General features: G+C 37.1%; 1 protein-coding gene across 11 annotated transcripts in view; it reads left to right on the forward strand.

Moving 5' to 3' along the window:
• The window catches only part of LOC100329070 (Meis homeobox 1), a 45,911-nt gene that overhangs the window by 540 nt on the left and 31,525 nt on the right, over positions 1-13,846 (forward strand). For 6 of the 11 annotated variants that reach the window (XM_085492087.1, XM_085492109.1, XM_085492113.1 and 3 more), the window contains exons 2-7: positions 780-1,024; positions 1,478-1,625; positions 2,313-2,363; positions 3,653-3,703; positions 5,616-5,780; positions 11,172-11,289. In XM_085492087.1, the coding sequence (XP_085348213.1) occupies positions 780-1,024; positions 1,478-1,625; positions 2,313-2,363; positions 3,653-3,703; positions 5,616-5,780; positions 11,172-11,289 (778 nt within the window). Of the gene's footprint in view, positions 1-92; positions 506-779; positions 1,025-1,477; positions 1,626-2,312; positions 2,364-3,652; positions 3,704-5,615; positions 5,781-11,171; positions 11,290-13,846 lie in introns of those variants that run through there. The other 5 variants (XM_085492104.1, XM_085492132.1, XM_002730666.4 and 2 more) reach the window with 4 other exon arrangements.

Here is a 13,846-nt window from a genome sequence, read left to right on the forward strand (position 1 = left end):
ATAAATAAAGGGTTACGAGTAGAGCTTAAAGTTTGGAAGGGGGAGGAACGCAGTCGTAACTTTAGGTTTCAATGAAGCAGTCGTTGTAGAGGGGCCAGTAAAGTATAAGTTGTGGTCGACATTAAGCTGTTCTAACTGCTATTTGAGTTAGAGAGTATACGAGCAGTGCGAGGGAAGACTGTTAGCGCGATTTCTCGGTCCCCGTGGTGACATCTCATCACTCACGTCCTTCCATGACAACCTCACTTTGATTGACAGCTTGAATGGCAAAAAGCCACGAGACACGACAGTTTTGTTACAGGGCTGTTGTTGATGGGCCGACATAGGTTTCCTTCTGTTAGCTGACACATTTCTGTAAGCTTAGAAAGTCCCCGGCCTGTTCAAATTGTACTGGCGGAGGTGAATAGACGAGTGGAGTGGGGTTTTTTTTGTAGTCGAGGCGCGAATCACTGACGATTTAAGCAGTCATTAACAGGATCGGCCAAGTCAGATGATGGCTCAGAGGGTATGTCTATAAGTTGCTGTCCCTTTCTGAATTTCAACTCGAATGGAAATACAACTACTCGATTGTCTATATGTGTGTGCACGAAGCCCAGACGCGATGCTATATACCAATTTGAGGTCTCGGTATGGCGTGCCCTTTTATTTTGCGTGTTGCCGGGCGGGTTGGGCAATGTGGGAAAAATAATAATAATACTACCGTGTCTTTGAAAAACGGTCCATGTGTTTGTTTAGATCTCCGCTCATACCGACCTTTTCTCTTTCTTAATCTCTTTCAGTTCGACGATGGTCTACCGCATTATGGTCCCGGCATGGACGATAACATGTACAACCCACACGCACCAAGGTCCTCGGCACACTACTCACATACACAGCCCGCACTACCACCGCACTTGAACCACGGGGCGAGCGTCGGCCATCCAACGGCCTATCATCACCACAGCCACACGAATCTCATGCCTAGCGTAGTAACGCCGAACACAGTTACAGACATCCACAAACGAGATAAAGACTCGATATACGGGTAAGATACGAGCCGGGTCTCGTCAACGTGCCTTTAAAATACTGTTCGAGGCAAACTGTGTTGTTGTGTAATCAGTGGAGATCGTATGAACCGGGGATGTGCAGCTAAGCAGTCGATCACTATACATGCCGACAACAACACGTGTACTACTTGTATTCATCACAACAACTGTCTATTTCGTCAAGTGACAGCCCTAAAGCCTTCAATCGCTACGTCTTTCACGTGTTTTATTGCCCTGTCGACTACCAGCACATATTTTTTAACTCCTTTACGGTGATATTTGTCGACGTAAATCATGCCACGAACTGCTCAGTTAAGGCTATCAATTCAGCGAATAAAATTTTTACATCTACTCCAACATGGCCGCTGGACTGCTTTCCCCCGATCCGTTGAGTGTGTGTATGCCTTGCCAGCTCACTGATTTTATTTTTCTCCTTGATTGTGTCCACACAGGCATCCGCTGTTTCCTTTACTTGCACTGGTCTTTGAAAAATGTGAACTGGCTACATGTACGCCTCGGGAACCAGGGGTTGCTGGAGGGGACGTGTGTTCATCGGAGTCTTTTAATGAAGATATTTCGGTCTTCGCCAAACAGGTGCAGGTTGTACTAAAATATTATTATGATATTTCTCAGAAAAAAAATCATATTTTGTTATATATATATATATATATGTGTGTGATTTTATATTCGCAATTGTTGCCGTCGGTTTGACCATATTGAGAAGATTCTCCGTGCATTTGCAAACGTTTGAGGGGAATGGAGATCGCCGACTCGCCCAGCGGTGGCGTATTGTGTGAGCTCCGCACCAGTCTGCTTTCAAACACAGTGGGGTGGCCGAGGAAATAACGAAACTGAGCGGGTATCGAAAACGCGAGTTCACAAAAAAGTGTTTGGTTTTATTTGTACAGCGCTTTGATTTTACCAGCGGGGTAAATTAGTTTGAATAGTTTTGTAATCATGCACGGACAAAGCAGTGTTTTTGCAGTTCACACAGAGACCCCGTTGCCGTGCTTTCATGGCTTGCTCTCCCCGTCAATAAAGACTCGCTTTCTGGGAAGCGATATTGCATATCATCGCCGCCCCGTGAACACGTTCCACTAAGCTTCCTTCTGCTGCGAGCAGTTCCTGTTTTAAAATAACTATCGTTGGCTAAGTACATATGCACATGTATGCCTTCGTGTTTTTCTAAGAGATAGATCCAGATGTTCACACATTTTCACTGCTTTTTATTTTATCTCACTTTTTTTTCTCTTCTTTTTTTTCTTGTTTAAAATTTCCACTTCCTAGGCGAGAGGCGACAAACAATTTTTCTCGTCAAATCAAGAACTGGATAGTTTGGTATGTATCTTGTAGTACAATTTATCTATTACCCCTTGGTGGTGTTTTAAAGTCGCTTCGTTTTACATGATATATAAGCTCTTATCTCCGCCAAATAGCTCCGTTTACATTCTGTGTCGTTGTAAAGACAGCAGTCACTTGGCCGCGTCCTTGTTGAGGTCCCCAAGCGTTTGTTGTTAATACTACTATTCATTACTACCAAACTGCTACAGTGGCCTTTTTTTAGGTCGTTTATCCTGTTGGCGGCTATTTGTTTTCCTTCGGCGTCCTATTTTCCGGTAGTCAATGAGACGAAATTCGCTGATTAACAAAAAATCAAAAGTATATTATTGGCTTTTCATTGGTGCGTCTTGATGGAGTTAAAGAGGGTTGGAAAACACACAACTGTCTCGGCACTGACAACAAAACACGTCTAGCGCTTACAGCGTCCATTACGGATACCCCTCCCCTATTAAACCGAAAATTTGACACATACTAGCCAAACTGTTCACAGGTGACTGCTAGACTTTACCGTTAACAACAGCAACCGTTTTAACGGAAGTTTAAAAACAAAAACAAAAAACAAAAAACAGAAACGTACACACAAAAAAACTACATGATAATGATTGTAACTGATAACAGATGTGTTATTTTTCTAAGCAAAATAACAGCCCTTACATTAATTTCCAAATTAGCATGCCCGAATTATAAGACATTAATAATGCATGTATTTGACACAATGAGACTAGATTACACAGCCGAGTGTGTCAGTCGCATGTTTCTGTTATTCTCTCTGTGTGAGTGAGTCAGTGAAATTGTCACTTACTGCCCTGAGTTTTTTTTTATAGTGCTGCATTTAATCCTTGAAAATTAACTGGCTGAACAGTTTTCTGACTGAGTCCCTGTCTGGCCTTGCTTGTTTTTATTTCACTGGGTTTTGACATTTATATTTATTTTTTATTTTAAGTAATTATTATAATGTATATACTTTTCCTAAATTTTAGAGGAGATAAATATTATTATTTTTCTTAAAAAATACTGTCGTTGTTCAATGATATTGAACATCATCCACTGGACCATATTTTACCATCTGTTTTATTTTTCTCGTTTTGTGCAAGTGTGTGTTTGATGACTTTTTGACATAATCCCAATAAAGACAATTTGTGAACACACAAAACTTAAAGTAAAAGAACATGCCTTACATTTGAAATTTAGTTAAAACCCGTAAATTGTCAAATAAGTGTTACAAAGTTCATCTGTCTCCACTGTGTTTTCTAATAATTTATTTTTGTCTCTTGTCATTACAACAGATGATATTAGCAATACAGGTCCTACGTTTCCACCTCCTAGAACTCGAAAAGGTAATACATTTTTTTTCCTTCTCTCTTTCCCGAATATTATTATTAGGATGATTGATTTGCCATTATCGTTGAAGTCTGTCCCACATCTGAAGTTGCTACTAACTTTCCCCAAACTTTCCCCCTATATATTGATTGGAGTAGCTACTGAGGGGAGGGGTGGTGTTGCCTTGTCACAAAAGAATGCAGGTTGCTAGGGGTAAGCAGACAGGTGGAAAGAGTGACAGATACCAAGGGCTTGACTGTCAGGTGTTCTTGACAACCTTGTTTCAGTATGGCCTGGGTTCGGCTGTTGATATTGCATTTATTGAGTCAACTTCTCTGCCAGTTCATGTACTCTCATCGCAAGATGGATGGCTTTTTAGGTGGGCAGTGGTCAATTTGCAAAATTTGCATATGACCTGGCAAAGTTGGAAAGAGATGGATGATGTGATCATTAGCAAGGTTTACTCAAGTGTATTTACTCAGTGACATTTGAAAAGTAGAGAAACTTTAGTCGTCAGACTAGTTGCTGTTTGAGTTGCTTCCAGCAAACAAGTCAACTTGTCCCGAACAGTGCTACTACTGGTAGGTATGCGTGGGGGTGTATAACGAGAATGTAGTTGGCGTTTGCCTGTATGATTTGTTGGGTCATTTAGTACGGTCAATTGTGCTTCATTTGCATATTTGTTAAATGATTATTATTAATAATTTGTGAAGTCTTTTTTTTGAATCGCTATTGGGCTCGACTTGATTCCAGAATTGCATGTCGAAAAATAGTATTGTGGTGGGATTCTCATTGTTTTGTACCGGTACCACTAGAGAGAGAGCACAGGTTCATAACATATCCTTACCAGTTGATGTCACTTCGGTTCGATTCAGTGTCTGACAGGCAACTAATTATGTAAGGTCATATCCAAAACACTTGCCACTGTTTTTCCAGCATGTGCACTTGTAGGTTTTTTTTTTTCACCATTGAAAGATGTCACCGAGACTGTCGCTTGTCATTACCTTCACTGACTTAGCTGGCTATAGCAGTCACTTTCGTCTCGCTCCGTTGTCAATTTCACATTGTGGCCTGACAGCGCAGATGTATAAAATGTGGGAAAATGTCCACGCTGTCTCTATGATGCTTTCATAGGTGCTTGGCAAGATATACGTTTATTTATTTTTTTAAATAAATCGTGTTACATGCCAAGGAAAATAAAAAGCCTGAAGATCAGTCTTTGCAAAGTTCACTGAATTGAGAAAAAAGGGTTTCAAAGAGTGCGTTGAAATTTACACCCTGTATATAGAAGTGACCTAGCGAATCTGACCTTACCCGTTGAGGTTAATGTTGTTTTTTCTCATGGTGCTGTTCATTTGCCAAGATGTTGTCTGTTTCTACATGGGGGGGGGGGGGGGGGGGGGGGGCTGACAAGGATTTGGACAACTCACCAAGAAATTGGTCTCTTTTCCAAAATCCTGAAGATCTGTAATGTAACTTCTTCTTTCCCTGTATATATCTGATCGTCTTTTTTGTGTGTGTATTGTTAGCATTCCAGTTGAATCCCACTCGATTATATTGATATTTTATTTGATCATTGTCACATAGCAGATAGTACGGATATAGGTTTTTGTTTTGAAAATAGAAGACTTACCTATGTGGCTTGGAGCTATTTGTGTGTGGCAACGATTTTATTTCTCATATGATAAAAAGTAACATTGATTTCTGTGCTCTTTTGACATGATAAATGGAATCAATGTTTTCTTCTGGTTAGAGAGTTCTTCTTTGATATTTCTTTGATACTGTGAAATCAAGGATGATACATTTCATATTTGTAATTTACGTTGACAACCCAATTCTGAAAAATAGCTCACTCAAAGATAAAAAGTATAAAGTTTGCTATGTTACTATATTTATCAATAGTTTTTTGTGTTTTTTCAACTCCAACAGGTACACGAGCTGTGCGATAATTTCTGCCATCGTTACATCAATTGCTTGAAAGGGAAAATGCCAATTGATCTGGTTATCGAAGACCGGGAAAACATCGGCAGCAGGTCACCTAATCCACTCCGACCATCCGAAAATCATAAGGACCCAATGCATTCATCGGAGCAGGTACTGCATCCAGTCTAAGTAGTCTTGCTTGTAAAACCGTAGACCGGACTCCATTTTGTTTGTTCGTTCGTTCGTTCGTTCAACATCCTTCCTCCTAGCAGAATGTTACATCATCACACCATAGTTGTAAAATCAGGCAATTAATGTATTTAATTAGCATAATTAATTAATCATTTGGAGAATCTCAATAAATGGGGTTAATTTTTACATTAATTTTTTTTTCTTTTAATTGATGTATCCATGTGTCTGTTCCATGTTTTTTTTTAGTGTAAAACCATCCCTATTTAGAATTCCATAACTATTTCTATATCTATAAGGTGTTATCAACAGAATTATTATTATTGTTAGGATGACAGGGAAACAAACTTTATTATGTCGTTCCCCCCTCCCAATTTAAGCACAATCAAAAACCATGTTGTAGCGACTTGCAGCAATTGACAATGTACTGATAACATCCAAAACTAGACAACAACGAAATAGTCATGACACTCAAAGTATCTGATTCTATCTGGGAGTCGTATCTCTAGAGACTAGTTGTTGCGACCAAACACAAATCTATGTGTTTTTTCTCGTTCAAATATTAATGCCACTATTATTTTCGACTTGAATTAGAAAATCGTATCCCCAGCACCCCCAAATCCTCTCGAAAGTATCGTTCATCCATACTACCCCGTCTATTGAGCACAAAATTCTCGTAATTGTCAGATAAAGCTCTCTTCACCCCAACTCCCAAACCAACAAAATTCACTTTTGCTATTTGCAATTCACGACGCTGTGCCTTAATGCTTTTTAAACTATTTATGTGCATGTGCCTTGCCACCCTGACCTTTTATTTTAAGCTATTTTATAATAATGCACTACAAAAATTATGCATATGAATCAGCCGTTCTCCTGGGACCCTGTAGATGGGGGATTTCTTTCTTGTCCTCTTGATTGAACTAGGGACCCTAATGGGGAAATTTTGTGGCTTTTCTTTCATCATTTCGTTGGTTAATTTTCCTGCACTTAGCAATTGTGTAAATGCCTCCTGATGCAGCATGATAAGCTCCAGCACTTTTATCAAAATGTACAAATATTTTACCAGAATAGTTGTTTTTTTTCTTCTTCTTTTTTTTTACTAAAAAACTTTTAGGGGAGGCAAGCATTGCCCCTTTGTGCATAATCTTTGTCTTTGTCTGGAGGATTCATTAAAAAGATAGGGGGTGGTACCAGTGGGGGTGGGGGTGGGGGGGGTTGAATGCACAATTGAAACCTTTGGTACCTAGGCTATTTATATACACACATGGCCTAGTCCGAGCATGTGACTAATGTAGGCCATCAACAAAACAATACAGGCAAATTTCGAACTGTGCTTTGTAGTGGTAAACAGTATCATTGGTTAGGCAGCTGTGTTCTCTAAGCTTACATTGGTAGTCGGCAAACAACAACATTGGTCTCGCGTTTAGTGGTTCACTATATTAGGATGATTTGAATCTGGCATAAGCTGTCCTGTTTATTTCTAAAGAACGCATTAGAAACCTATTGATTTTTCAACTATTGATTCTAAAAGGCAGAACTCGACCTTTTGTGTTTCTGCTTGTCTGTTGGCTTTGTAAGGGAAAACATTTATTGATAAGGAAGCCTCTTAGTCCAATAGGGAGACTATTATTAGTGGCCCTATGAGCTCATTTCCATGATTTTCCTCTTTCACTGATCCAAGTACTGTTGTTTATTATTTAGTGTTCAATATTTTTTTTTTTTTTGACTGGGCTTCTGTGTTGAAAATAGCTTGGAAAATCAAAGTATCAATGAGACACAAAGTTTAATTTGGTGGTCCGAATGGCCATTTAGTGAGCGCTCTAGTGTAGTAATGTGTCATATTATTAGTCGACGTAATTAGGTAAAAGCCATTTACCATAGGGCAGAATGGGGAAGAGACAATCAGTAGGCTAGCTCAGGCAAAGTCACGCTTGCGGAAGAACCTTTGTGCAATGGGCGCCAGAGCTTTACAAAGGCCCACCAGAACTTGTGTACTATTGTTCCTACTGGGTTAGCAGTAGACTGAATTAATACTAGTCAGGGGTATTAATTGGCTTCACAATCAGATGACTGAAAAACTGCTAAATGGGCCTCCATCTTCTCGTTGGCGATTTCAAAAAAAAACTAGATGCAGCAGCGAATAGGTATACAAAGTTTAGCTGTCAAAACAGGCTGTTCCCATCGGGGGAGAAGGTGGTTTCCTTCTGAGTCATTTTCCCTCTATTTAGCTCGCTAGTCAGCTGTGTTTGACATGCATTATCTCGGACCTCCCTCGCATTCTACATGCCCTACTAGACAAAATTTGAAGCACACAACCAGAAATTATAAGAGCTTAGTGATTTTAAGACTGCATCCATATTCTGATAGGAGGCTGTTGGCAACGGCAGTCATCTCAGGGAGAACTGTGTGTATCAAGCTCATGACTCGCAGTGCAGCGGGCAATCAATATAAGTCAGTTACTTTCACGAGGCACGCAGGCAGACAGCAGCTCGGGGACTGTTTAGGATTTCTCGGTGGCTATGATGGTAGGGTACTTCCAATATTTGTTATTGCTTGGCTTATTACTGTCTTCTGTCAACCTACTTTGTTGTAATTTGGAGCACAATTCGGCTGCCTATTTAACAGTTTTCCATATGATTGGCTATTAAAATGTCCACAGACTTTCTCAGGTGTGAACACATTGGTATTTCAAGCATTGCCTTATTTGCATGTGTGTCTGTCTTGGAAAAAAAAAAAACGAGAGTTCTGTGGAATTTGCTCCCACATTTAAAAAATCTGCACTTGTCTAATTTTTTCCTCTATTTTTCTCCTTGATTCATTATCGTGAACTTGCACTAGGGTTGTGTCTTTGGGTCATGGTGTGTAGTGGATATCCACATTTTATTCAGTACGCTATTATTGGGTAAAATTATTGAAAAACTATTCTAATTTTTCAAGCATGATATCATAGTATTGTTTCAGGTATGGAGATTGAATTGTTTGTAATTCGTGTTGTCGATCCTGTTTAAAGATGTTTATCAATTCTACCAATAATTGCTATCGTTCATAAGTTATTTGTTTTCTTTGTAAGAAAAGGAAATCAGATTTGTGAATGAATTGTCTAGTATTATCCGTTGTAAATTTGCATACTGTATAGAAGAGGAGGAAATGTTTGTAAGGCCAGCCTACCTAACTCCTCATTCTATATCAAGTTTTTCACATTAATTTTCATTTTAACTCCAGTAGTGAAAAAATCCAAAATCAGGGACAACAGTGATTAATCATTTACTGTGCAAGGGTAGTAAAATCAAAACAAATAAAGAGGTCTGAAAATTGCTGGCTTAAAACAAAAATTAGATAACATTAAATATTTATAAAATAAGCTTGTCATAATATGTGTAATTGTAGGTTTTTTTGTTTTTTGTTTTTTTTATGTAAAATACATTTTGTTCTTCATGAATTAATATAATGGAGCTTCTCAAATTCTGAGCTCTATTTCCTTCACGTCTAATAGAAATCAAAGTAGTGGGGGATTTTGGCGAGGCTGTTTCCCTTTTTCCCTTTATTAATTTTCCCTCTAGTTGTTGTGGGATTTACCAAAGTGTACAAGATTATTAAATTGCGGGGGAATACGAGAGAGAGTGAGAGAGATTCATCGCAGGTTGTAACATTGTAGTATTATTGTCTGTTGTTGTTGCTACAATATAAGTATTGTACGGGCAATCCCATAGCTGTTCCTATCACTAGTTCCTCCATAGACATGTAATCTTAACTGATTTACCAAGATAAAAACATATACAGGGGAGTAAAAGAATTAATGATAACAAACTAAATTTATTAACTTTTAATTATATTTTTTATTTAGTACATTTACTTACCTGCAGCCATCTTGCCATAATATTATTAAAGTATAATTAAAAAACGAAAAACAAACAAAAAAAACTTTCAGGCATATTTCTATTGTTTTCAGTTTAATATTTGTTTTTTAATTATCGGGATTCCATGTAATTTGCCATACAGCAAAAAATATATTGTGTTTTTTTTTGTTTTTTTGTTTTTATACTTTTGGTTTGTTTGTTTTTTTCTTATCGGAAGCACTTTTCTTGCCATATCATGTACAGTACTCAGAAATATTATGGGATGGGGATGGGGTAAAAATTATTGAGGTTGCTGTAACTATTATCTTTTTTTATTTGATTTACTTCAAAACCAGTGAGAACGAAAGGGAAACAGAAAAAAAGTACAGGGAGATTATATATTTAAAAAAAAAAATGAAATCAGTTTTTTTTCAGGTGTTGTAATGATTATTATGTACTGAATGAGGCAGGCCGTCTGGGGCAGACAAAAGTTTTTCTTACACAACTTGCTAAAAACTTGGTGTAGTTTTCTATATATAGTGGTTGGGCATTTACCATGAATTTCACTGTACAGCTGTAGTCTTCACATGTTTAATTAATAAAGACAGGCTGTACTCAACTTAAAATGATTTGTCTTGTGTTTGTTGTGTTTATGCATGCACCAATTTATATTTTTATATTTTTTTTTAATCAATATATAATTCTATTTATTTTTATTACATTTTTTTTTCTTCTTGAGAGCGAGGATCAATTTTATTTTTATTTTATGTATATTTTTTGTGAACTGGCAAGATAATGAAAAGGAGATTTTATTGTCATTGTTTTGCCATTGCGGTTTTGGCCATTATCAACAAACGAAACTAACAGATGATGAAGCATGAAGAACGAAAAATGAATAGAGGGAGAGTCTGACAGCCATTAAACTGCTGTGCCATAAATTACCCTGCCAGGGATACAATTAAGAAGGCAGGTTCTGGCTTGCTCATCAACTCAAACACACGGCCTGATGAATGGTTATTTTGGGGACTAACAGCACATTTGAAGCCCTGAAAATATTTCATTTCAATCATAATTCCTTTGGTATTAAAGAGCTAAAGTCATGATGAATGTGCTTTCGCAGGGGGAAAGGGAAGGGGGGTTATTGTCATGGTTACGGATGATCCATGGCTTGTCATCGCAGTTCAAGAATGGGCGCAATATTTCACTACAGTTGCCAAGTTACCACAACCCCCTGCAGATGATAGGATTGTGAAACAGGAGTGGATGCTAGCCCAACCGAAGGACTGCCAGCATGTTTTTACTATCCTTCTGACATATTTGTAATGATGTATGTCCACTTGGCAACCACCTTTATATTATGGACTGATCCAGAACAGGTGTATATGTTATGTTCTGTCAGGCATTGGTCCCAATTTATTTTGATATAGGGGGGGCCACCGACAGTGATATAGTAATAAAATATCCTCTGATTGTCAAATCAAAAAATTTATACCCATTTTTTTTCTCTTCTCCTTTTTTTTATATCTTCTGTCGGCAGCAGCATTCGCAGTCGTACGACCACCCGGATGATGCGCAGTCAACAAGGTCAGACACCCCCATCCCGCCAATATCGCAACCGTTGATTCATACACCTCCTGACAACAACAGTGAAACAGGTCAGTACAATTTTTATTGTTTCTACTTGTCAGAAATATATCATCGTTAGACCACATTGATTTTTTGTTGTGAAGGAAGCTGAGATTTCGTTCCCAGATGTTTGCAAGGGACTGCGCGCAACATCCCGGAGGGGAGGACTGCTCGACTTAATGATCCTAGCATTAAAAATACATGGTAACACAAACAAGTCATAGTTTTTCTTTTTCAACTATGGCGTGTTTCATAGACAGGGGTGACCAAAAAAGGGTGTGTTTTCACCCCTTTTATAAATGCTCTATTTTGCAATGTCCCAGCTATGCAATAAATCAGTTGTCAAGTCTGTCACAGAGATATATGTCTACTGTGACCTCCAATTTTTCACTATCACTAAGCCAGCAATTCACCACCCCTATATGCAAATTCTCCTTGCGAAACCTCCCAGTCTGGGCCACAGTGCCATATATCTTGCACTGAGCATTGTGTAACATCACCCTAACCCTTGTGGTAGACAATGGACACTTTGGGCTTTCAATAACAGATTTTATTCAACTGTATATTGAAAATTACAGTCGAATAAATTTCTGGAAAAATTTAATTACACGTATTTAAGTTAAAAAAACTGGCAAAAAAAATTTATACCCTATTTGTTAAGATGAAATGTGAAAAAATTGATTTAATAATGAGAGTATAGATCGGTATTACTTGACCTCGTTGTGTATATTAGTATATTTAAAAGAAAATTCACAATTGCACAGTGAAGCGAGTTTATGAAATTAACCAAGAAAACTCTCGATTAACAACCATTCATAAGAGGGTACCCAAAAAAATATGAAATTTAGTTCAAATAAAAAAATTTGATTATTTATAAAAGATACCAGTATTTTATTTTAAAGTAATTCGTCAAAAATGTCACTACTTAGATTTTGTCGTTTTTTTGAAGGGATAACATGGATTATTATTACAGTAAATTTTTGTTTTCACCTAAAAATGCATTGTGTTTTTAAATTTAAAAAAATGTTCATATTATCATATCAAATGCTGCTTCTGTATATTGAATTGGAATAAGAGAAATATTTAAGCTATTGAACTCTCTGACATTGCCAGTACTGTTCTCATTCTATTGCCTAATTGACCCCTTGTTCTATTTATGGCTGCAAACTATTGTCTTGGCCATACTTGAGGACAGTTAGAAATGAATGATATGGTCTCGTAAAAAAAACTGTGCCCATTCAGGAAATTGAAATTTAATGATAAAATAACTAATTTTTTCCCCAGAATTTTGTTATTGGTTTCAGTGTTATACTGCACAGTGAAAAAATATCAGTAACATATCAGCATTTGCAAGGAACTGATAATTTTATTAACAAATAAAAAATTTTATTAATTACTAAGTATATTTTGAAGTGAAAATGACAAATGTAGAAAAATGATTCTGAAAATGTAGCAATGACTTTAAAACACAACTACCAGCAATTTATATAAAAATGAAAATATTAAACCAATTTTTAAAAAATTTAGATTAAAAAAAAACAAAATAGAATTATGGTTATTTTTTATTTTAATTCTAAATTTTACCATAATACTTTTACACATTCAGATATTTTTAGTATTTGTGAATGTTTGTTTGAAATTTAATTTTGTGAAGCCTCATTCACAAATCTTTACATGTATGCATGCAACTTTGCGGTGAGATCCAAAAATCGTCACCCTCCCCACAAATGTGAAAAAAAGATATGAAATTGCGGGTAGTTTGTATCAAAACGTGCATATATCAGGTATACATGTCTGTAGAGTTTAAACTGTGGTTTCAGCCGCACTATTACTTAGCGTTGGTTTGCTCTCCTCCTCTCTTTGCTCTATTCCCCACAGAGTTAGCCAATCATTAATTGGGTGTTGTGTTTCCCTCTATCTGCTGCAACTATCTTCTTCAGATAACCAAGCCCCTAAAAAAAAATATTCCTCTGCTCAACACGGAAACTAAATTATTATAAATTTACGTTAGTTACATTCTGAAATGAAGACATAAAAAAAAATGTGAAATATTTTTTTCCCCTTATACAATGTATATTTCTTTTTATCTTTCTGTAAATTGGCTGATGTGTTTATTTTAGTGGGATGAAATTGGGACTGAAGAATATATTTTTATTATTATTGAACAAAGCCCGAAGGGATTGGCATCTCTCAATTTGAGAGATATCCCTCCCTTATTGATGTCTTTGACATGGTATTGAATCAGTTGCTGCATCGAAACAAAAATGGAATTATTCAGAGTACAAAAGGCATCCCTAAATCCAGTGTGGCACTCAAATCATTTCATCTCACACTCTCCCAGTTAGGAGTATAAATGTACTATCCTATACTATGTAATTGCGTATGTTTGTATTTGACCGCAGCAATCCTGTTCCCCTCCCCCTTGCCCCATGATCTGAAATGAACGTAGTATTTTGAACCATTGAAAATACATTGTATGTTAATAACAATTGCTATTATAACACATGTTTTTTTATGTTTTTTTTTTTTTTGGCTTCTAAATTGTTCATCTCAACTGTGAAACATGAGAATTTTGTCAATTTCGGT

This window comes from Saccoglossus kowalevskii, chromosome 2, assembly GCF_978046115.1.
Source record: "Saccoglossus kowalevskii chromosome 2, keSacKowa6.1, whole genome shotgun sequence".
In the NCBI taxonomy this organism is placed as follows: Eukaryota; Metazoa; Hemichordata; class Enteropneusta; family Harrimaniidae; genus Saccoglossus; species Saccoglossus kowalevskii.